We start from the raw sequence: 25,151 nt of genomic DNA on the forward strand, positions 1-25,151 counted from the left end.
TATTATAGATGTCTCCATTGGGGCTGGTTACCCCAAGATCAATTGTTTGCTGCTTCTTGAACAGTTATAGTTCTCTGTAATGGTCTTTGTGTATTACGAAGAGAATTTTCTTTGATGATGGGTGAGAGCTACACTTAGCTGTGGGTATAAGGATATGTTTTTAGAATGCAGATAATAGTTACATTTTTATTGTGTATTGTATATTGGTAAAGTTTTGGTAGAAGGTTTTTTTAAGATCCATGAACTTGCTAGCTCCAGGAAGTTTGGTAGGTTTTTTTTTAATTTTTATTTATTTATTTATTTATTTATTTTATACCAGACATGTTTCCTTTCCTATTGAATGAGTCTTCAGTCGAATCAGCAAACATTTCAAAAGAGAAGGTGAAAGATTGTAAAAGGTAGAGGACCAGAAAGTCAGTATGAGACAGTGTCTCCTAGAAATGACAGGGTTACTTCATCCATGAAGGCTCAGCAATATGGTTGCTTAAATAAAACCTGAGCAAAGACAACACCAATAGATAGCTAACATGCAAGGGTAGATTCTTGTGGAGTCCTGCCTCTAAACAAAGATAACTTAGAAGTTCTGGGAGCAGGAAAAAAGTCATGATCCCAAAAGATGATCCCCCTAACTGATTATTCAACACCAAACAGTCAGCCCTGGAATCATATAAATAGAAGTAACATGAAATGGATTGAGCAGGTTTTATTTGTGTGTGTGTGTGTGTGTGTGTGTGTGTGTGTGTGTAAAACAATAAGAAAGAAAAAGAGAGGGAGCAAGCAAGGTAGGGGGGCACGTGAGAATGGTTGGAGAGAGAAAAGGGAAAAAGAAAATGACATTATATTTTAATTTTAAAAAAAGAAAAAAAATGCATTGCCCTCTTTGTCCTGTGATAGAAAGTAGGGATTCTAGGACCCATGCTCTGTTGACAGAAATCATTTAGCCTAGAGAAGGTATTTAATAATGTTCTCTGTGGTGCCGATGTGTTTCTGAAACTTAAGTAGTTCAGCAAGTCATTCTCTGACATTTAAATAGTATTTCTACTTAACTGCCAACAGTAATGATGCCTGTGCCACGACTCTTCTCAGCACATGCTTCTGTCCTAGGGGACACTGAGTAGTGAATGAATCCATGAAGCTCCGTAAAGAGCTGTTAAAGTTTTATTCCACCAACTGTTGTCCATTGCCCAGTAATCCATGATAGATTTGCTCCAGTTCAGCCCAAATTACATTAGTAGATAATGTTTATCACGTGCCAGGTATGTCACATGTGGGTGTCATTTTATCCTTACACCTACACTCTTCTCTGAATAACTTTAGTCTTCTCATTTTACCAAGAAAGAACTAAAGTCAATAAGTAAGCAGTAGACTTTCAAAGTCTATGCTGGGAACTACGACACTAGTATCATACTGAGGCACTAAAGTTAGCAAGAGCTCAACAAATCTTTGAATAAAATGTTTCTAATTTTTGAAGGCTTCCTCAAGGCTCTATCAGCCACACATTTGGGGCCCATTGGTTTAAAGAGACTTTGGACAAGTGGTTGAGGCCAATTAGGTCTCACTTGACATTTTTTTTTTAAGAACAATTGAGCCCCCTTCAGGAAAGTAGAGAGTTCAAAAATCAAATTACCTTCTCCAGCCTTTTGAATATGACTTAGCTGTGCTCTGCCTTGGAAGAAAGGCTTAGGACTGAGAAATAAGTACCTTAAACCTGTAGTTTTATATTTATTCATACTTTCTTTGCTTTTCTTTTTACAGTGCTGAGGGCCAGACCTAGGGAAGGTCTTCCATATTCTAGGCAAGCACTCTACTAATCACCCCCAGCCTTTATGTTTGTTTTGTTGAGATAGACTCTCACTATACAGCCTCAAATTTGTGATTCTCCTGCCTCAGCCTCTTGAGTGCTAAATTGTAGGTGTGTACTACCACACCCAGCTTAAAAATATAACTTTAATAACTTCAGTTTTATCCTGGATAGGAGGAAGACAGGAAGGACACATAGAAATTTAATCTGGTAGGTGTAATTTCCTTTAAATTATTAAATCATTAATCTGGATGTTCCTCAGTGTTTCTGTTTGTAGAATGGATCTTTTATAGCTTGGGTCTTGACATTCCCTCAGAAGTTCCCACGTTAGAAACATGTAGAGTAGTGTACTGGGAGATGGTGGAAGCTTGAGTTGGAGGTCCCACTAGGAAACCTGTATTCGTTGGAGATATGCACTTGAAATCCCTCTTTTTAACTTCCTGTCCTTAAGTGAGTGGTTAACTCCACAATATGCTCCCAGCATTCTGTGCTACCTCACCATAAACCAAAGAAATAGGGCCAATTGATCATGTCCTAAAACCACCAAACTGCAAGTCCAGTGGTGTGCCCATCAAGTTGCCTTCTAAATAACTACATTTTTTCTTATATAATGGTAGTGTTCTCAGTTTTGGCTAGAGGGTTCTTTTTGAAGTGGTAAGACTTATAACTGGTCTAAGTGCTTAGAGTAACTGACTGTTGCTTACCCAAGCACAACTGTGACATCTATTATCAACTTCTCCACTCTTGCCAAGGCTCAGGATACATGCTGGAAGAAAGAATACAAGAACCTGAGGAAGCTGGTGGGATCAGTGAAGACCACTGACATGACTTGCATTATTGAACTCACAGCAGCTGTGATTACCTGCGCAAGATCTGCACAACTTTAGGCCTGTCATTATCCTCTCATGGAATGTGGGTCTCACGGAGCCTCATCTCCCTGAGGCTTTATATGCATGCAGTGGCTGATGGGGAGGAGAGGAAATATTTCTTCAGTGATGTTGCCACAGGTAAGGCTCCACTGTTTCTGTAAACATGCCCTCACCCATGCTACTGTAAGCAACTTTAATGATACTCATTGGATCACACAGACATACAAAAAAGACATGAAAATAGAAGGGGAGCTAGTTGGAAAGAGGAAAGGGATTGGCAAGGATGGAAAGGAAACAAGCCATAACTGGTGTGTGACTGTGATTGAAATGCATCCTATACAAAAATGAAAATGTCATAATGAAACCTGTTATTATATATGAATAACGTATTCTAATATAAGCATTAAAAAGACATAGTCCAAATAACTTTTTTTCTCTTTATAAGTTAACTGTCTCAAGCAATTTGTTACAGAAGCAACCTCCCCTGATCTGCCTTTTATTTTTAAAGCAAAATACTGAAACAAAGTGATTATAAATAAGATTGCAAAGGTTCTCTGAAGTCATCTGTGATTGTCAGCATTACTTCTGGATACTAGGGTATATTGATGCAAAGAGGTGTAATGGGAATGATTCAGGTAAATTAGATTAGAAAAGAGCCATTGATGATCTGCTAAAGTAAGATTTGCTTGGTTTTTTGCTAAAAAGGTTGCATTGAATGTTTATTAGTTATAATGTACTTTAAAATTACAAGGCACTTTGTAGCCACTTTTCAGTGCAGCTATACAAATTGAATGGATTGAAAGTGATAAGGCCAGGCTGGAAAGTGAGTAGAAAGCATGGATAGTCATTGAAATGAGAAAATGACAAATAAACCTTGTAGCCCAGTACAGTATTTTTCAAAGTGCCTCATTTCTTGCTCTTCTATCTATTTTCCAGAAGATCTTGATTTCCTAGGAGATCTGAGCAGAAATCATGACAATCTGGACTGTTTTGTGGCATTTGGGGGACTGCTCTGAAAGGCACTGTTGTGCCGGGTTTACCCCAACACTCCTCAGTTCTGCCATGACCTTACTAGAGTATTTTTCACATTCTCCTTTGTGCTGTAGTTAGAATAAGGTTCTTTTTTCCCTATTAGTCAGAAACTGTATTATCCCATCTCTGAATTTTGGTTTTCTGGAGCTGTACAGATGGCTTATATAGATAACCCAGGTTTGATTCCCAGGATCTACAAAACTTTTTGTAATTTCAATTCCAAACGATCCAATGTCTTTTTCTGGTCTCCACTGGCATCATGTGCCCATACGGCACACAGGTATATATTTAGGCAAAACACCTATGCCCACAAAATAATAAAATGAAATAAAAATTGGTTCAGTGTTGGCAGTGTTTTACACAAATTATGTCCTTTCTGATGTGCTTTCAGCCCTACAAACAATCAACTCAGCCGGTCCATGTTCTGGATGGCATAATGGATACACAAGTCACATGTCCAGGAATCCATCTATACACTGTAACTAAAGATTACCCCCTAAAAAAAGGAGAGAGGATTGCTATTTGATATCTTAAAAAAGGAAGGGTTAGCTGTACTGTAAAAGATATACAGCATGTATTAAATGCAGAGAAACTAGAATCCTTGTAACTTGCTGGTGAGAATATAAAAATGTACAAACACTGCTACATATCCTAGCAGTTCTCAACATGTTGAACATAGAGTTACCATATAACACAAAAATTCTTTTCTTGCTTCCCCCCCTTTCTTCAGTTTATTTTATTTTGTTTTAGTTTATTTTTTATTTTAAGGGCTGATGATGGAACTCAGGGCCTCACACGATAGGCAAGTGTTCTAACACTGAGCTACATCTCTAGTCCTCATCCAGTCTTTCAAAAATTTATTTTTATTTTTCTTATTTATTTATTTAATCATTTTACAGCCTGATTGCAGCCATTTCTCTCCTCTCCTCCCAGTCCTGACCTTACACTCCCTCCTCTGTGTTTCCCTTCCCCTTCTCAGAAAAGAGAACTCCTCCAGTGGGTTCTAACCCACCCACAGTCTTTTTTTCTAAGGCGAGGTCTCACTGTGTAGCTCTGGCTGATCTGGAACTGGCTGCATAGACCAGGCTGGCCTTGAAATCACTGAGATCTATCTGCCTGCTCTGCTGGGGCTAATGGTTTATACCATCACACTAAGCTAACTGATCATTTTGAAATCTTAACCAAATTTTCTTATATATATACCTGAAAGAAGTGAAAACAAGGTGAGTTTAGTGGTCCAAATCTATATTCTCAGCAGTCAGGAGATCGAAGCAGGAACATGGTGAGTTCAAGGCCAATCTAAGCAAAATCCTGTTAACAAAATGTGAAAATGTCCACACAAATACCTGCACATGGATGTTTGCATATTCATAGTAATGAAAAAATGGAAGTAACCCAAATGTCTATAATTAATGAGTGGATGAATAAAATATTGTTTACTCAGGCTGTTGCTATTGGTGTTGATTGCCAACAGAAATGAATGATAAGATCATGTTGCTGAAGATACTGTTCAGTTTAGTTAAAAGACATGGATAGGTCAAGCTGTATTGATCTGGAGGCTCCCTCCCCAATGGCTAGTTTTCATAGTACTTACTGTAAGGTACATTTAGGATGCAGAGGGAGAAAAGTAACCAAAAGTCGTAGTCCCTGTGAACTACAATAACAACCAACTTGGCAAAATATACCAATGTAATAGTAGCACAAGTGCAGGGCTAACCAAGAACTTTCTGATTGTATTTAAGGCTTGTTTCACAGTAGTGAACTTGAGGTTGATACTATAAATCTGGCCAAGAACTCATAGTGGAAAAGGTCATAGGCCCTAGATGAGAACTTGCTACAATTGTTGTGCTAACTGCCTTCTAATTACGTATCTTAAGAAAAAAATACTTCTATTAGATGGGGGACAAGGAGCATGCCACAACATAAGTGTAAAGGTCAGAGGACAACTTGGGGCAGGCAGTTCTTTCCTTCCACCATTTAGATTCTGGGGCTCAAACTCAGATCATCAGGCTTGGCAGCAAGTACCTTTACTTCCTGGGTCATCTTGCAACATCCTATTCTTATCTTTATATTTAAACCCTTCTTTCACCTGAGGCTTGGAGAACATCAAGGCAGAGGAGACAGAAAATGTAAGAACCAGAGGATGGGGCAGACTGATACAAAACAGTGTTTTCTGGACATGACATGGCCAGTGAACTCAAGAAAGTACTACAGCTGTGGTTACATGAACGAGATTGGGCTAGTCAACATTCCTCAAAGAAGGAGCAAAGTTCATTATAATTATTGGCAGTTAATGGTGGCAGAGTTAAAGCATGTCATTTTCTCAAGTGGTGTAGCCACTGGTAAATTGCCCATGCTCCTGTAAATAACCGCCTTCTCATGCTCAGGAAGGCAACCATATTTAAACAGCGTGGGTCACACAGAATAAAAGATGTGAAAGTAGGAGGAGGAAAGTGGGGAAGAAAAAAGTTTCAATGGGATAAGGAAAGGAAGACAAAGTAACAGGGAGTGAAAAGTTTTGAAGTTCATTGCATATGAGGCTGTCAAAGAATAAAAATAAAGAAAAAATGTAGTATGCACATACAAAGGAATACTATTCAGCCTTTAAAGGAATGAAATGCTGATACGTGGTACAACATGGAAGAATGTTATAACATTATGCTGAGTGAAAAAATCCAGGCACAAATTATCACAATATGATTGATTCCATAGGTTTAAAATGTCTGTTATAGTATACTCTATTGAGACATAAATTGAATTATTAGTTGCTCAGAGTTCCAAGAGGTGTGGAGGAAATGAGAAATGACAGATACTAAGTTTGGAAATTTTGAAGACAGCTGTGGATGAAATATTCAAAAACTGTACAAACTAGAGAAAAAGGGGTATTTCTTTCTCAGTGAGATATGCAGAATTTAGTATAGTATATAAAAACACAGTACTGATTTAAAATAAAAATTTTCCAACACATCCTTTTTAAAAATGTACCAAATGTGTTTTTAAAGAAAATCCTATTTTATACTGAGACCTAGTACTCATTGTATGAAGTATGTTTCATTATAGCTTTGATCCGATTTTTTCTGTGTTATATGTCGCATGACCCCTCACAGAAAGACTGTTCAGCCAGATAGGTACATTCTGGAGGCTCATCCAGGGGGATTGCTTAAAGTTTTAAGTCAGCTTGGTCTACATTTCAGGCTGCTGTGGACTACAGAGTAAGATCTTGTCTCAAAAATGTGAGCAAGATAAGCAAAAGGGAGGGAGGGAAAGAAGGACAGAGGGAGAAAAGGAGAAAGGGAAGGAGGGAGGAATTGAGGGAAGGATGGAGGGAAAGAGGGAAGAACTAAAGGAGGGATGGAGAGAGATGAAAGACTGATAAACTTCCTTTTTCTGTGACCTGGACCTCTTTTCTACTTACTGACAGTTATTATTTTATAAAGATATTTTTAGCCACACAATTTGGACTTTGTGTCCAATGGACTTACAGTTTCGTTTAAAGATATGAAACAAAAAGTTTGGGTCTCGTAATGGTTGCATAATCCTAAGCACACTGAAAACCATCAAGTTGTATGGCAATAAGAAAGTATTGCCGTGTTAATTGTGTAAATAATTAGGTTTTGTTTAACTATTTTAGCGTGTTTAACAGGTTAGTATTATTTTAGCTTGAACACTACTTGGGTGTGTAGGCTTTGCACTATTATCTCATTGCTTAGATTTCTAAATATCTTGGCCTGAACCTGCTTGACTGTACCTGTGCAGTGTATATGACATTGGATCTTCCCCTTTTGAAATCATTTGCTATGTGTCTCAAGTCTGGTGGCTACAAGGAAGGTGACAAACTAATGTGTGTAGAGTCTAACTACTTAAGGCAGTACTTACATTTTGGCAGGTTCCTTAACTGGACATATGTGACAAATAGGAGACTGTAAGGAACTGTGGCAAGGCCAGAGTGGGAAATAATTTTGATGAGTCAGCCTTCCTCAAATTATATTAAGGAAGTAGGTACTGACAACCCACTCCTATAACAGGATTCTAAGGTCAAATTTAAGATGGTGTCACTGTGGTAGGTCTGAATTTGGTTGGTTGGTTATTGGCAAGGCAGGAATGAGTGGGACAACTTTTTATTATTGACAGCTTTTCACATTGAAAATATCATATTGTATCTATATCTAGAGTTCACTACTAGATGTAAAAAATAGATAATTCTTGTCTTTTAGACCCAGGCTTGTTTCATATTTCAAGGCAATGTTAAGAATTAAAGGCATCCTGGAAAGGGTCCTTTACCAGTTGGTGGCCAAAGTATTTGCCAGATGTGATGGCAATGTGTGCAATTAAGTGTGCCAGAAGTGATGAAGTGGTGAGCCTTGTGACATGCCCCCACTGTTGTTTTTTAACTTTGTGAGCTTGCCTGCAAATAGGGGAGAAGCGGAAAGAGCATCAACTTTGGAGTTAGGTAGATTTAGGATAGAATCCAAGCTTGCATTTCATATTAGCTTTATGAACTTGAACAAGCTGCTTAACCTCTTGGAATCACAGGTGCCTTTTGTGTAAAACTGGGGATAACAATCCTTGCCTCACTGGAAAGTTGTAAGCATTATGAGAGGTAACAGATATCAAGTGCTCTATGCTGTGTATGGCACAAGATGTAATCCTCTAAAATATTAATCCCCTTCCTCTCTCAGTGTGTGTTCCTGCCTTGCCTCATCAACCTGAATACAATGAAAGTACAAATCAATAGCTGTTTTTTTTTTTTTCCAGCCCAGAGAGCCTGTAGCTTATTGAGTTGCACACATTATCCTGGAAACTCATATGGGAAAGGGTGCTGTGGAATGTGCGCATGTCTACAGTCTGGGCTGGGAGGTGGATACTAGGAAGGATGATCTGAAACTGAATGGTTAGGCCGGTTAGTTAAAGAACTATAGTATCTGGTACATGATAGAAACAGGAAGATAAATACATTCCAGACACATTTCTTGGCCAATGCAATCTACTATAGGTCTTTGTGTCCTTTTAAAGAGAGGAAAAGCACCAGGACCTCGAAGCAATGGAAATAATAACCTCTTACATTTGAAGAGCACTTTACAATGTCAATATATCTGCTGTATATTCACAGCTACTGTTCTATTGGATTGTCCACCTAATGAAGTGAAGTAAACCTACATTTTGGTGAAGAATCAAAAAAAAAAAAAAAATCAAAGGCCACAAAAGATTAACAGTAATTTTGTAATAAAATTGGGGTTAGAACCTTTGTCCATGGACTCTAATTCAGTGTTCTTTCTACCACTTTAACCGTGCAGATTGAGAGGTTTGGGTCTAAATGGAATATATTTGAGAACATAAATAGAACATACTATTTGGTTATGTAACACCCCAGCTGCTGGGTCTGGTTTAGCAGAAGCTTGAAGAACAAGAGAAGCTGGTGGGAGGTAGTCAAGTGTATAAAATGAGTTCTGCATCTTGAAATGTTCAGCAAATTTCAACAGAGTGCTTGGGGTATTGACTGGAACAATAATACTTCAGTGTATTATGGGTTTGCATTATTTCTTAACTCCAGTGACAAAAGCCAGCTTTCCTAGCCTTGTGATCTTATCTTCCTAAAATTACAACCTATCTCCCAACTTGTTGCTTTCTTCATCAATGTCATACACACTTGATGAGACTCTTTCCCTCCTGTGGGTCTCATTCCTTGTCCCATTTCAATCCCTATTAATCTTGACTGCCCCAGGATAATTTCCTTCTATCTGTTTCTCTGCTAAAACCATTTTGATGTTTTACTGCAGGTACTTTCCATTTCTTGGAAGGAATTTCTTATATATGAATAAACTAATATGTCAGTAGACATTTGTAGATAATAAATGACAATTTACAATTATTTTTGTCTGTTCCAGTTTTAACCCTACTTTTCACTTTACCTTTAACCTGGGAGTTCTCTTCTCTGATGCTGCTTCTTTCCTCCATTTTACAGCTCATTGGTGACACAGTCTTAATCTGGCTGTCTGTGTGATGTGCATGGGATGTCCTGGGGGACTTTCTCTAGTGAACATATATGATTCCTACTTCTCAGATCACAGGAGTTAACAAACTGCTGACTTTCTTGTGTTTTCAGGCAACAAGAAAAGACGTAGAGGCAGGAAAGGTGTTGAAGATAATAAAAAAGCAATGGAGACAGAGACAAGAAGAAGGAGAGGGAATGAGAGAAGTAGGAGAGTGATATTTAGAGAGAGGCCATACAGAAAGAATGCTGTGAGATCAAGGCATTGACCTAGAGGAGGAAAATAAATTTTGGGTTGTCTAGAGATGATGGAAAGGAAGACTGTAAGAAATCATGAGGAAAAAAAAGTTTTCAGAGGGGGCATTACTTTTTCAGTAAAGAGAAGAGGTTGTTTGCTGACACAAGTGCCTGGCATTGGGTGTTTAGGAAGAATAGAAATAATCTGAAGTACTACTTTTGGTAAAGTTGGTCATGGAGTCAATGAAGAAGGCTGTAGAATGGCAAAAGGCAGAAAAATCAACTTATACTAGCTCTCCCATGCTCAAAGGAGAAAAAAACTATACTCGCACTTTATTATTTGTTTCCTTCAGACACTTAGCAAATAACCAGACTAGGAAGAAATGGTAAGAGGAAAAAATAACATAAAGAAGATCCATTAGTGGGGACAAGACATATTTTTCTTTTTTAATTAATTTTATTAATTACAATTTATCACAGCTATAGTCCCTCCCTCACTCCTTCCCAATCTCACCCTGCCTCCCTCATCTCCTCCCATGCCCCTTTTCAAGTCCACTGATAGGGACTTGATAGGGGAGGTCCTCCTCCTCTTCCATTTGACCCTAGCCTTTCAGGTCTCATCAGGAGTGGCTGCATTGTCTTCCGCTGTGGCCTGGTAAGGCTGCTCCCCCATCAGGGGAAAAGATATTTTTTTCAGTGATGGTGCTAAGTGTCCATTTCTTTAAACCCTCATCCCCACCACCCTGCTTCATACCCTCAACAGATGGATACAACTGTACTCCAAATTTCTGGCCCTTCTGTTCTTCATTCCAACCTTTATTATGCCCATCACTTTATTGTATTTATGCCTCATTAGCTATCTCAGTTATCTATCTATCTATTTATTTATTTATTTATTTATTTATTTATTTATTTATTTATTTTTGTGAACAACCTGAAAGTCATTTCAGATTTTTTTTTTTATTTTTTATGGTATGGCTCTGTGTTGCAACACAGATCTTAGTGTAAGGGAGGCCCCCAGTAATGTTTTGTGAATAAAAGCCATTAGAAGTGATATTACTAAAAACAAAATCTAATTACATCACCTTCTTGGTTAAAATTCTTAATTTGTATTTTAACATAGGCTTCCATTCCTTCTACAGCCTTATCTTTGTGGCTCCATAACTTCAGCTCCCACTGGAAGATTCCTCCCTTTTCCAATCTGGATTAGGCCTTGGCTAGGGAAATAAAACAATATAAGATTCATGGTTAATCATATAGGCATTGGCTAATGAGGTCTAAGTTAAGCCTTATATTCATAATTTATTAGTTATATGATCTTGGGCTTGCTTGAGTTATTACTTAATGTCACTGTGTCATAATACTTGTACTGTAAAATGAAAGTATTAATACAATTTATTTGTTGTGAGTATAAACTGAACAAAACAATTCAAAACAATTAGCTCATATTCAATATTAATATTCAATAATCATAATAATAAATAATTAGATCTGAAGAAATTACCAGCTGTGACTGTACTATTGTCAACAGGATTGAAAATCACCTAAGAGATAAACCTCTGCACGTGACTGTAAGAGACTTTCTAAATGGGATTAACTGAAGTGGGAAAATCAATCTTAAATGTAGATGGCACTATTTCATAGACTGGAATATAGGACTGAATATAAAGGAGAAAATGAATTGAGGAGTAGTATTCATTGCTTTTTTTTCCTGATCATGCATACAAGAGGACCAACTGTTTCACAGCACTGCTGCCATGTAGCTTCTGCCATGATGGACTGCATCCTTAAACTGTGAGACAAAATAATCTCTTCCTTTGTTATATTTATTTGTTTGTTTTGTGTGTAAGGGAGTACACACAGGGTACAACACATGTGTGGAGGTTAGAGGACAATTTGAGGAGGTCAGTTTTCCCTTTCCACCTGTGGGTCTGTTGTGTGAAAATTCTTTTCCTAAGGAAATGCGACACACATCTATTCACTCCAGATAAGGAGTCTGTGACAGACCAAATTACAGATACCACCAAAGTCTAACTTGGTGAACCAAAAAGTTTTATTGGGGTTGCTTACAACAGTATGGGTAAGGGGATCACTTATGGGAGCAGAAATGACTCAAAGACAGCTGCATCACCAAAGCCCACCCCAGCAAGGGGGACAGCTCACAAAGCTGGGAACCTTGGAGCACACTGCATGGCCCGCAGGCAGATCAACAGGCTGGAGAGTGTCCTTTCCAGGTGTCTCACTTGGTCTAAACCTCTTCCAGGCATCTCAGCTGTTTTCTGCTTCTTCCAGGCGAGTGGTCTGGTCTCAGAGTCTTCACAGCTCAGTTTGTCTGTTATTTTTGGCAGCTTGGATTGTCTGAGATTCTTCTTTGCAGCTTCTCTCTCTAGCTTACTCTGGTAGTGAGGGTTCTAGTTTCAGGGACTTCCTGAAGCTTTTTTTTTTTTTTAACTTTCTGTTTAAAAAGTTTTCCTGCAGACTGGAATGTTTCACTCTCAGTGGAAAAAGAGGAAACTGTTATACAACAAGGTCTCCAGACTGAATTTATGTTGTTAAGCTTTGTTTGTTTTGAAGAGATCAGGCCTCATTTCTAGCTATTTGCTGAAGCTAGAAACTTCTATTTTTTTTTTTTTTTGGTGGAAGGTTCATTTGTTTGTTGTTTTTTCACGACAGGGTTTTTCTGTGTAGCCCAGGCTGTCCTGGAACTCATTCTGTAGATCAAGCTGGCCTTGACTCAGAGAGATCTGCCTGCTTTAGAATGTTGATCATATTGAAAATGTTAATAATGGCAATATTGCATCATGTGTGCACAGATAATAATGTGCTTCTTTCCAAACTGCTAAAAGGCAATAACATTTTCACCAAGAAAAGATGGTAAGTTGGTGAGGTAGTGCTATATTTGCTAGCTGGAATGGCTCTATAACATAAGTATACAACTCACTGAATATGAGCAATTGCTACTTTTCAATTAAAATTCTTTTAAAAACCTTTTTCTCGGGGCTTGAGATAGAGTTTAGTTGGTGATATGTTTGCCTAGCAAACACAGGGCCCTGGATTTGTCCCCTAGCACAATATAAACCAGCACAGTACTGCATGCATATCATGTCAGCACCAGGAGGTAAAGGGCAAAGGATTAAGAACTCAAGGTCACCCTTAGCTGTATACCAATGTTGAGGTCAGCCTGGGATACATAATATCCTGTCTCAAACAAGCAAACAAACAAAAAACCTTTCTGTCATTTAACAAATTACAAAAATAAACGAAGAGCGACTCTAAAATATAATAGTACTCATTGCAATAATTCTCAGTCTTTTAGACATACTAACACCAGCTTCAGATTTCCCAAATCCAGAAGTATTTTCTGTTTTATGTTCCAGTACCATCAGAGCATATGCAGTTTTGATCCTCGTCAGACATACCCAGAGGGAGGGAAAAAGGAGTCTCTTTGCCAAGACCTGGAGCTTCTAGGGCTTCAAGCCTCGGTCTCTTTTGGGTAGGTGGAGAGTGGTGAGGGTTTTCTGACTACCTTTACCCAGCCATCCATTCATTGTTCATTCCCTCAGTGTGTGTTAAGTGACCTGGTGTGTGCTGAGCTCTCAGTAAAGGAGCATAATATCCTGCATCCAGATCTATTAGGGGATGTTTGGAACTTTAAAAGTTAAAAGATTAAGAGCTGGTGTGGACAAAATCCGTGACAGCGAGTGGGGTAGTCAGTGAAGTGAGCCAGAAAGGAGCTTAATTTTCTCAAATCATTCAAAGTCCCTTTTCTTTATTTTACTTGTTGAGTTTCACACACTGAAGGTCTAGGAGGGAGTGACTGCAAGAGCTCAGAGGTCACTGGCATACTGAGCTGTGCCCAAGTCTGTACCTTGAATACCAATGACAATTGTTAGAGCATAGTGTTTCAGCTCCCGGCACAAAAATTTAATCCTGGCCTGGCTACTGAGGGGCCCCTGCCAGCTGCTGGCTCCAAAGTTGGTTTTGGCTCTGGGCTGGATATGTGGAAGTTGGGGGCCAGACAGTTCACTGAGCTCAGCAGCTCCTATTGATCTCCAGGGCTCTTTTGTCTCCTCCTTCCAGTGGAAGCCTCTCCTCCTGCTCCCCCTCTCTCCCTCTGCTTTTCAGGCTCTTCCGCTTTGCTCTTCTGCTTCTAATGAACTGAAATCTCCGTGAGCCGCCACAGCTCTGGTAGTTTTATAAAACTGTCCTTTCTCTTTCTGCATTTGTCCGGTCAAGGGTGTCTTTGCCTGAGGTCGGTATGGTGCTGTTAGTCCTGGCGATGATTGCATAGCAACACAGAGCTGCTCGGAGAGGGGAGGAGGAGGAGGAGAAGGAGAAGGAGGATAGGGAGGTGGGAGAGACAGAGGGAGAGTGTGCACACAGCAGCTGTCGGCATCCCTGTCTGAGGGACTTCTTTGCTGATTCACAGAGGCGGCCTAGCCAGGGCCTCCCAGCTACCGCTTGCTTCGCAGACCTGACGGAATCAGAAGGTAGGCCACGGAGAAATTATTTCCAAACCCTGCCCTCGTTCAGCTGGCTGAAATAAGGGAAGCCTCAAGGATACTGTCTAAGGGGGTGTCTGTATGCCTGTTCTTGTCTGCCTGCATGTGCCTTTGGGGGGAACACTTGCATTAAAAATGCTTCTAATGAAATAGCCACCGATTGTATTCATAAAGAAGAAAAAAGATACCCAAGAATAGTAACTCAAGACAATTGGAGCAATTGTGATTGTTTCTTTGATAAGAATGGGCTGTTTATTTATTTATTTTAGATTTATGTTCAAGAGTAGATTTACTGGTGAGAGGGAAGGGGTGTGTGTGGACAGCATTTGCTGAAAAGAAAAGAGAAGCAACACTGGACCTCCAATTTTCTGAGCTAATGAGTATTCTGGCCAGATGACAGGACATAGGAGTTCTTCCCTGAAGTAAACTGGGCTCAGGCCTCAGAGCCCTGGGTGAAGGGCTCATGACATCTCAGCACTGACTTCCTGAACCCCCTCATTTTCCCTGGTGCAGTTTCTCCATTGTCTGTTCTCTTTTCTGATTCCCTCTTTCCCTCCTGAACCTCACAGGTACCTTTTACCTCTCCAGAGCATAGTTTGGACTGATTTGAAATAGAGCTTACTTCTCTAGGTTCCAACACCCCATTTCCTCAAACAAAAAACCTTTCTGTCATTTAACAAATTACAAAATAAAGGAAGAGCAACTCTAAAATATAATAATACTCATTGCAATAATTCTCAGTCCTCTCTTAGCCTCTGGCCAAGTGCCAAGCCTGATATAGGGGCCTGGGACTGTATGAGTCAATATGGTGTATCCTTCTTTTAATAGGTATAGGACAGGGCTCATGGGTCCCAAGCAGGTGAGATGGCTGGGATGGGGAAAAGAGATCTTAAGTAAAGAGATCTAGTGTTAGCTTCCATTGAGAACATGGTACATACTGTAAGGAAAATAACATATTTTTCTGCTTTCCTTTCAATTGTTCAAAAGAACAAGGACATTAAAAATCTTCATGTATAGACTTTTCCAAAGCAATCTTTGTTTATAAATGAAAGACCCCCAAATATGTCAGTTTCTAAGAAAGTCTAGAGGAAGCCACAAACCTGAGCAGATTCTTCTGAGATTTGAGTGGGGAGATGGTTCCAAGAAATATCAGTGTTGGAAGTTGAAGTTAATGTCTTGTTCCTGAAAGAGGATGGAGCTGCTCCTTCCCTGGATGATCAGGTCTTTCTGCCTCCAAGAGCTTACTCCTGCCAACTCTTGGCATGGTGTGAAGGCATGAAGGAAGAAACTTGCAACTTCTGGGTTAGGCCCTAGCTGTGTGGCTCTGAGCTCCCACAAGGAATAGCTTTCAGCTCTGCTGTCACTTAAAGGAGGGGAGCTTGGCCTGAAGCAGCACACTTAGGGTAGGCCCAACATTTAGATGTAAAGAACACATTTAGGACACAGCTTTCCCATCCCACATGCTCATAAGCTTCTGGTTCAATCTGCCACAATACCTGTGAGGTAAAGGTTAGATCTCATTCCTGAAGGTGAGAAGATAGGATTCTGTACTGATAAGGCAGTCACTGAGAGAAACCTACTCAGTGGATGTTACAATATATAACTACAGTCTTCTCTTGCAAAGGAGTCTAGTATTTTTTTTATCCTTTTCTTACATTTTAATTTGTTTCATGTGCATGTGAGAGAGAGGGGCATGTGACATAACTCTCACGTGGAGGTCAGGGGACAACTTGCAAAAGTCACTTCTACTCCTTCTACCATGTGGGTTCCAGGGATCAAACTTGGGTCCTCAGGCTTGGCAGCAGGTGCCTTTGCCCACTGAGCCATCTTACCAGTCCTTCCAAAGGATTCCAAACACTGACAGCTAAAATAGTAAGGAAGTCTTTCTAGGACAACAGTTTTAGGAGAATGGTAATAGATTCTGTTTTAAAGTGTGTCTGTGTTGAGGGGGGAAACAATGTTTTGGAAATGCTTTTTCACTGAATTTTCTTCTTAGAGAGTGACAATATACATAAAGGATATTAAAGGCTCTGATGAGTACTACTGTGAATAAATCTGAAATTTTTTTGACATGGGAAATACTTAAGCATTTTACAGGGATGGGTTTAGCAGTTGCTGCTAACTAGCAAATTAATCAACAGGGCAAACAAAAAACTTGAAGGAAGCAGTCATCTGAAAACAAAAATCTATAAGACAACCTGCTCCACTATTGAATTTTTAAATATGCAAACCCAAGAAATTAATAAAATTGTTCTCTTTCGTATAGCTAAAAGATTGTCTCCTGACCCCTGGCTGAGTACATCCAACTGCTAGGTCTCTAGCAGTTTCCTCCTGTGGAACTAGTCCTGGGAAAATGAAGAAGATTTAAGGAACAACTTTTTAAGTTTTGAATGCAACATCTGTATTTACTAAACTGCATTTAGTGTCTTGTTATATTCGACAGTGATCAGCTTTCTATTTAGCATGGGATTTGTTGCATTTTAAAAAGCACTGTTATGAAATATTTGTACATTCAAAACAGCATAATGAACACAGTATATACATTGTTATGGACATAATCTGGACATAATATGATGTCCAGGTTAAAGAAAGACATTACCAATAGAGTCTATTTTTCCATAATTAAAAGTCCACAATGACCTGATTATTTGTGTTTGTTTTTCATTTTCATTTTTTCATACTTTAATCCTTACCGTGTGTGTGTGTGTGTGTGTGTGTATTTAAGGAACATAATCAGAGGCCTCATGTATTTTAAAAGTTTGTAAGTTTTATATCAGTGGTATTCAGTGATGTATGTATTATTCTGAAACTTGTTTATATAGTCGTAATATACTTGTGAAATGCACCAATGTTGTAATATGTGCCTCTAATTGACTCAGTTTTAATAATGTGTTTATGAGTATAAGAACTATTTATCCATCTATTCTGTTACTAGTGGATGTTTAGACCATCTCCAGCTTGCAGCTATGACCATTAGGGCTTCTGTGTTCATTCTTGGATAGTTGAGTTTGGGTGAATGCTTCTGTCAGGAAGATTATCTGTAGTGGAATTACCTTCTCACAAAATATGAGCAGCAGCATCTTTAAGAGACGTTGTCAATTCCTCTACCAACTTACATTCTCACTAGTAGTGTAGAAAAATTACATTTTTATTGAGTGTGTTGGCTCTTAGAATGGAATTGTCACCCATGGGGATGTATCTTTAGGCTTTTGAGTGGGAAATAAATTTTATTTCTCAAAAATGCTTGATAGGTCTTTTCTTAGGAACACATTTCCTTGTTCCCAAATACCAATTAAGGGGTTGCTTAGATGATCTCACAGGTCTCTTCCAGTTTGGCAGTTGGAGTTTCTCTGACTTATTTTAAGTCGGGTATATCTGAAGTAGAAACTTGGCTTTGGCTCTAGTGCAGGAAATGATTTTAGGAACACATACATAGTGTGTGCCTCCTCTCTTACTATCATGTTTTCTAGTAGAAAAGCCACATTGTGAGAAGAAAGGTGCTCAGGCCATCTCACCTTGGACTGAGGCAGGGAGTCTGTAGCTGCAGGAAAACTCCCCATTGCCCCGTTGTTTCCTACACACGTCCATCTTAATACTCCATGTTTTTTTTTTTTTTCTTCCTGAGAATAACAAACGTTTTGTTAAATATGGGGGGGGGTAACAAAAAAGAATTTCACTCCCCAGAAGTGCCAATGAACAGTTAGCTGTAGACTTGTCTAGGCTTTCTTTCTGCATATATTCACACATAGATTTGTAAATGTCTTTACAAAAGTGGACTTTCAACAAGCATACCATTCTAATAGTTGTTTTCTTTGACTAAATATACATACATATATACATACACATACATGTGTATATACATATACATATATATATACACACATATGTATATATGTCTGTCTGTCTGGCATCTGTAGTGGTTAGTTTTTTTGTCAGCCTGACACAAGCTAGAGTTACCTTGAAGGAACAAACCTTCACTAAGATTTCTTGATTAATGATTGATAGATGTGGCAGAGTTCAACCCACTGTGGGCAGTGCACCCCTGGGCAGAGGGCCCTATATAAGAAAGCAGGATGAGGAAGCTCTCAGGAACAAGCTGGAAAGCAGCTTTTCTCCATGGCTTCTGTTTCAGTTCCTGCCTCCAGGTTCCTTCTCTGAGTACCTGTCCCCACTCTCTTCATAAGAAGTTGTAAGGTGAACCTTTCCTTCTCAAGTTCTTTTGGTTATAGTGTTTATCACAACAGCAGAAAACAAATCAAGACATCATCTGATAAGTCAGTGCATATAAAGCTACATCTTTTTAGCAGCTACATAACATTCCTGTATGAGTGGCTACAATAGATAACATTTGTGTACTTGTTAAAAAGCAAAAAGTATGAGTTAACTGCTTGCAGCAAGGCAATGGGGCATAAATTTCTTTTCCATGACTATGGACTGCTCCCCTCAGTCCTGGGATTAAAGGTATTCACTACCATACTGGACCTAAAATAATTTTTAATTAAATTTTTATTTTTTATATTAATTACAGTTTATTCACTTTGTAGCCCAGCTGTAGCCCCCTTCCTCATTTCCTCCCATTCTCATCCTCCCTCCTTCATCTTTTCCCTATGCCCCTCTCCAAGTCCACTGATTGGGTAGGTCCTCCTCCCCTTCCATCTGATCTTAGCTTATCAGGTCTCATCAGGAGTGGCTGCATTGTCCTCCTCTGTGGCGTGGCAAGGCTGCTCCCCAATGGAGGGGGTGATCAAAGAGCTTGCCACTGAGTTCTTGTCAGAGACAGTCCCTGTTCCCATTACTGGGGTATTCACTTGGACACTGAGCTGCCATGGGCTATATCTGAGCAGGGGTTGTAGGCTATATCCATGAATGGTCCTTGGTTGGAGAGTCAGTCTCAGAAAAGACCCCTGTGCACAAATATTTTGGTTCTGTTGCTCTCCTTGTGGAGCTCCTGTCCTTTTCAGGCCCCACTATCTCCTCCTTCTTTCATAGGATTCCCTGCACTCTGCCCAAAGTTTGGCTATGAGTCTCAGCATCTGCTTTGATACCCTGCTGGGTAGAGTCTTTCAGAAACCCTCTGTGGTAGGCTTCTGTCCTGTTTCCTGTTTTCTTCTTCTTCCAACGTTCATCCCATTTGTCTTTCTGAGTGAGGATTGATCATCTTACCCAGAGTCCTCCTTCTTGCTTAGCTTCTTTAGGTGTACAGATTTTAGTATGTTTATCCTATATTATAGGTCTAGTATCCACTTTTGAGTGAGTTTATACCATGTGTGTCTTTAATTGTAATAGAATTATATCACTTTCCCTCCTCCCTTTCCTCCCTCCAGCCCTTCCTAGCTAATCTCCCCAGGACCCATTCTATGTTTTCCCCTACTTTCAAGTTGATAGCCTCATTTTCTTTATTATTGTTACATATGTATATTTAATTTATGGCGTTTTCATACATGTACATAATGTATTTGAATCTCAAACACACGCACATTCACACTCACACATACACACACATACACACACACATACACACAGATATGTATGCTACTGTCTCTTGTTCCCCACCCTCTTCCTCTAATCCCCTTCATCTTCTTAACCAGCTACCCTTCTCTGCTTGCTAGGGGACCAGTCACAACAATGCCTCACAGTTTAGGTTCTAGAATTTACAGAGACAACATCACATAATGGTGAAGAACTACCTGAGTACAGATTTGAGCTCTTTGCTACATGTTTTCAGTATGACTGAACAAATTACTTTCTGTCTGTGTGCCTGTGTTTTCATTGCATGTGGAAGACAACAGAAACAACTATTTTATAGGATTGTTGTGAGGATTATATATGTCAACATTTAATTAACTCCTTAGAATGAACATATATATTTAAATATTACATTTTAATTGAAAATTATTAAATATACATATTAAATATCTTAAATTTCATATATTTAATAATGTTCAATATAATATATATAAAATGTTCATTCAAAATATATATATATGGAATTTGGTAGGTTGTTTTTTCTTTTTTTCTTTTTTTTTTGCTTTTTGCTTTGTTGGTCTCCTTGTGGGGCTCCTGTCCTCTCCACAAACTTTTATCTCTCCTTTCTTCCTAGTGGGTGGAGTCTTTTGGGGGACATCTGTAATAGGCTTCCATCCTGTTCCATCCCAGAGCCTACTCTTAATCTAGATAATTCCTCACTGCCAGGTGTGTCTAGCTTCAGCCAAACTGGCTGTTAACAGAAGCCATTACAGGCTTCCATGGCATCGTGAATTAAAGTGGAGAGAAATGAGAAAATTGCTTCTTTGAAATACTTAATATATTTACATGGTTAAAATTCAAAAAGTATAAAAGGATATTGAGTTTAAAACCCATATTTCTAAGTTGAAGAGATGGCCCATTAGTTACGAGCACTTGTTGATCTTGCAGAGGTCCTGGGTTCAGTATCCACATGCAGCTTACAACTGTCTGACCTCCATGCACATCAGAAACACAGATGGTACACATACATATATACAGGCAGACATTCGTACACATAAAAAACAAACAAACAAACAAATAAAATCCATATTTCCTACTGGTGACTAGATTTTTTATGGTCTGGTTTATATTATTTTTCAGTCTGGTCTGTGATTATATGAGGATGTACTTGTAAGTCAATATATTCTTGTAACTTCAATGTATTTTACATGTATGTCCAATACAGTTTTTTAATAAGCATACTACTTTTTTTAAGGGAGAAAATGTCAAAGGTGTGGGAGAGATTTTCTCTACAACAGCCATTCAGCTTTCTTCTCCAGTAGTAACAAATTATTTTACATACTTTCAAAAGATATTTTATTGCATATACAAGGGCATATTTTCATTTTTGTGAGCAAATGAAGATTAACAATCTTAACTTATTTTTTTTTTAATTTTTACTTTATGAAAATATATTTTAACTGTATACAGTATCACATGTCAGTCATTTCAGCTTCTTGAGAAGCTGAAGCAGTAAGATCTGAATTTCAAGGCCAGTCTGATCAACAGTACAACTTTGTCTTAAAAATGAAAATGGCTAGGGATGTAGCTCAGTGATAGAGCACTGGCCTGCATGTGTGAAACATAATCCCCAGTTACACACAGACATACACACACATACACACACACAGTTAAGAGCCCTGAATAAGTTCAGTTATATCTCAGCATGTTCATCTGAAAAAAAAAATATAATTCTGCCATGGGCAGCCTTGCCAAATTATGCTAAAAATAATTTTTTCTGTTTGCTTGATTGTTTTTGTTTATTTCTTTGTTTGAGGCAGAGTCTCACTCATCTTAGCCTGGCGTTAAACTGCTATGTACTCAAAAACAACTTTGAAATCTCCATCCTCCTCTCTGTTTCTCCTGTGTGCTGAGATTATAGGCATGGACCACAGTGCCTGGCTTTTGGGTAGAAGATCTTGAAAGACAGTTTAGCAGGCTTCAAGTTCATTCTGTACAGACAATGTGAATAATAGTGTTTTGATGCCTGCCAGCCTTAAACACATATTTGACAGAATAGCAAAATAAGTCTTAAACCATTGTGCTCATGAACACACAGCAGCTGTGGTTACCTAACAAGGCCTGCACAAGATAGGGCTCTTCAACATTCAATCATAAATAGAGGAGGGGCTCAGGAGGCCCACTCCTCCTTGAGGACTTACTAATGGCGCTAATGGTTGCTTATGGGAGAAGGAGCTATTTTCTTCAGTGATGTAGTCACTGGTTAGTTGCCTATGCTCTAGTAAATAACCTCTTACATGTGTTTATGCAAACTACCCTAATTAAACTTGTGAGGTTCTCCAAACTACAAAACAAATCAAAAGACGAAACAAAAGTAGGGAGAGAATTGGGAAGAAAAGATTGACCTGGAGGGAGAGTTGGTAATGGGGAGTGAATATGATCAACATACATTATACACATGTATGAAATCGTCAATGGATAATAAATCTAACAATAAAGCTTAGGTAGGTGAAATGACTTAAGGTCATAGAACAAAAGGCTGAAAACAGAGCTTCCTGATGCTGGGAACAGATTCCTTTCTGTCTATGTTATGATTAGCTATGAATTCATTTTAGGGGGAAGGGATTTGAGATTGAGTATCTCTTTTTTGTAGCCTTGGTTGTCTTGGAACTCTATATAGACCAGGCTGGCCTTGAACTCACAGCAATCCACCTGCCTCTGCCTTCTGAGTGCTGAGATTAAAGGACAGCATTACTGTGACCCAAAAGGTATGATTTTTTAAAAATCCTCAGTTTTATCCTGTCTGTTGACAGGATAGCAGAAGAATAATAAAGAAAGCATTAATCTGTAAAGAACTCTGGTTGGGGGCACTTGCTGTATAGAAAAGGCTGGCTTCAACTTGTGGCAATCTTCCTGCCTCTGCCTCCTCAATGCTGGGAATACAGGCAAGTGTCACTGCACTATATTTGGTACAAAGTCACTCTCAAAATAGTTCACAAAAGAAGAAATGCTGGTGACTATGTTGTTGATTATTAATATTTATTATTGATTTATCTTTTAGTTAAACAGCATTTATTCCTGAACCAGCTGTATACCCAAATCATCACACAGAGACTAGGATGCATTTAGTTAACCTAGAACACAGTGCTGGGAAACAATTACTCCATCTTAAACCTCCAAGCCCACTTAACTCCCTCCCATTCAGATTTCCCACATTATATTTGCTTTTAGTCATATCTTAGGTCTGGTTCATCTCTCCTCGTGGTTCCTTGTCCTTTCCTCTCTGATCTCTCTCCTCTGACTCCTCCCACTTGCTTCTTTCTACTCCCCTCTGGACCAGGATGTCCCACTCTATTACCTCCATTGCTCAGCATTGGCTGGTGGTTTTATTGACAATACAGAGAACTAATGGTGACATGTTTACACAAACTTGAGACAGGTGATGCTTAGAATAAACATCACAATGCAATGTCTCGATTGAAACCAGATAGTGGGGTAGAGAAATCAGCATTTGAATGCACAAGGGTAAATTATATATATTCCACAAGAACAATATACCGACATAACTACTAAAATGTGTGTGGAGGGTCCACATTTCTAGTGATTAAGGAAATGCAAAGTAATCAGCCAGATACCATTTTTTTTTTTTTTTTTTTTTTTTTTGCTCACAAAGTTGGCAAAAAAAAATAAGAATACTTATATTGCTGGCAAGTTACTAGGAAGTTGGCACACTCATACATTGCTTGTGGTAGTATAAACCAATGCAACTTTTTTTCTAGAATGTTTTAAATATACCTGTGAAAAGCCCAAAACTGTTTTTTTAACCTTTATTCCAGGAATTCTTTCTTTCAGGATATTATGCTGATAATCACAATTATGTACAAGTTCGTTCATTGCAATTTGACTTCTAAACCAGAACTATAAATATATGTCCAACTGTTAAAGTAAATTATGCTGTATCAATTTAATGAAATAGAGTGTGCGATGATAATTATAGCTCTTAGTCATGTCTCACTATCAGAAGTATTTTAAGTTGTATAAATTCATAATTACTTTAATAATTAAAAGAATTACACAAAGTCAGTATCATTCTTATACCCATTTTACAGACGAGAACACTGATGCTCCAAGAGATAATGATATTCCAGGCCACACTGTTGGTAGTTAAAGAGTGTGAGTTCACTCTGGGTTTGGTCCAATGACCTCACCTACAGCACTCTGCAGTTTTAAGAAATCATGTTTTGATTGGGACTACAGAAGTTAATTACATGCAGAACTTGGAATATCTTCTCATCCTCTTTTGGTTAGCTTTGAGGTTGCTGATAAGACACAGGATATTTTCTGATGTGTTTGCTTTTGTAGGTAAGTGGTAATTTCATGAAAGCTTTTACAATTGTTTGTTTAGTTTGTGTTCTTGAGTTCTTGACTTCAGTTTGCCTGGGAGAGGATCTTATTTTTGTCATGCTTATTTTGGGTTCCAAATGTCTCTGGAATTTGCATCTATTTCTCTAAATATGGGGATTTTGTTTGTTTGGTTTTGAGGCCGGGTTTCTCTGTGTAGCTCTGGCTATCCTGGACTTGCTCTGTAGACCAGGCTGGCCTCAAACTCACAGAGATCACCTGCATCTACCTCCCAGAATGCTGTGATTGCTGGAGTGCACTACCACCCCTGGCTGATGTGGAGATTTTTATGATTTTATTTTGTTAAATAGATTCTCAGGAGGCTCTGTTTTTATCTCCTCTCCTCTCCTATGGATTCTTAGATTTGTTTTTGTTTTTGTTTTGTTTTGTTTTTTGACCCAGAATTCTTGGTAGTTGTGGCCATGATCATCTTCCGTCTTTCCTTCCTTTCATTTTTTTCTTTCTTTTTTGAGACAGGATCTTTCTACATGTCCTGGAACTTACTATGTAGAACAGTCTGGCTTCAAACTCACAGAGAATCTGCCTACCTTTGACTCCTGAGTGCTTTTTTTCTTATTGGTATAAAATAGAGCTTGTAAAATAGAGTTTCATTGACATAGTCCTCCATTGCTGATACTCTTCTGCTATGTGAGTCTATTGGTGATGTTTTTCACTATTTTTTAAAATTTTGATTTATTAAATTTTAATTTCCAACATTTTATTATTAAATTTATTTATTTATTGGGGGGGTGTTGAGAATTGGTTTTCTCCATCTACTGAGTATTTCCCTTTTATCAAACCCAGGTTGTCAAACTTAGCGACAAGCACCTTAACTCACTAGACCATCTCATTGG

General features: G+C 38.6%; 2 protein-coding genes across 3 annotated transcripts in view; both read left to right on the plus strand.

The window, feature by feature from the left end:
- Window positions 1-2,946, plus strand: part of Cenpi (centromere protein I) — an 88,184-nt gene extending 85,238 nt beyond the window's left edge. Inside the window, exons 21-22 of the mRNA XM_060374544.1 lie at window positions 1,976-2,011; window positions 2,554-2,946. Of these exons, the coding sequence (XP_060230527.1) occupies window positions 1,976-1,999 (24 nt within the window). The 3' untranslated portion in view covers window positions 2,000-2,011; window positions 2,554-2,946. The remainder of the gene's footprint in view (window positions 1-1,975; window positions 2,012-2,553) is intronic.
- Window positions 2,947-13,825: 10,879 nt separating this feature from the next.
- Window positions 13,826-25,151, plus strand: part of Drp2 (dystrophin related protein 2) — a 47,936-nt gene continuing 36,610 nt past the window's right edge. Inside the window, exon 1 of one of the 2 annotated variants that reach the window (XM_060375705.1) lies at window positions 13,826-14,418. The gene's annotated coding sequence lies outside the window, so the exon portion shown is untranslated. The remainder of the gene's footprint in view (window positions 14,419-25,151) is intronic. The other variant, XM_060375706.1, reaches the window with a different exon arrangement.

Source organism: Meriones unguiculatus, chromosome X, assembly GCF_030254825.1.
Source record: "Meriones unguiculatus strain TT.TT164.6M chromosome X, Bangor_MerUng_6.1, whole genome shotgun sequence".
Lineage (NCBI taxonomy): Eukaryota > Metazoa > Chordata > Mammalia > Rodentia > Muridae > Meriones > Meriones unguiculatus.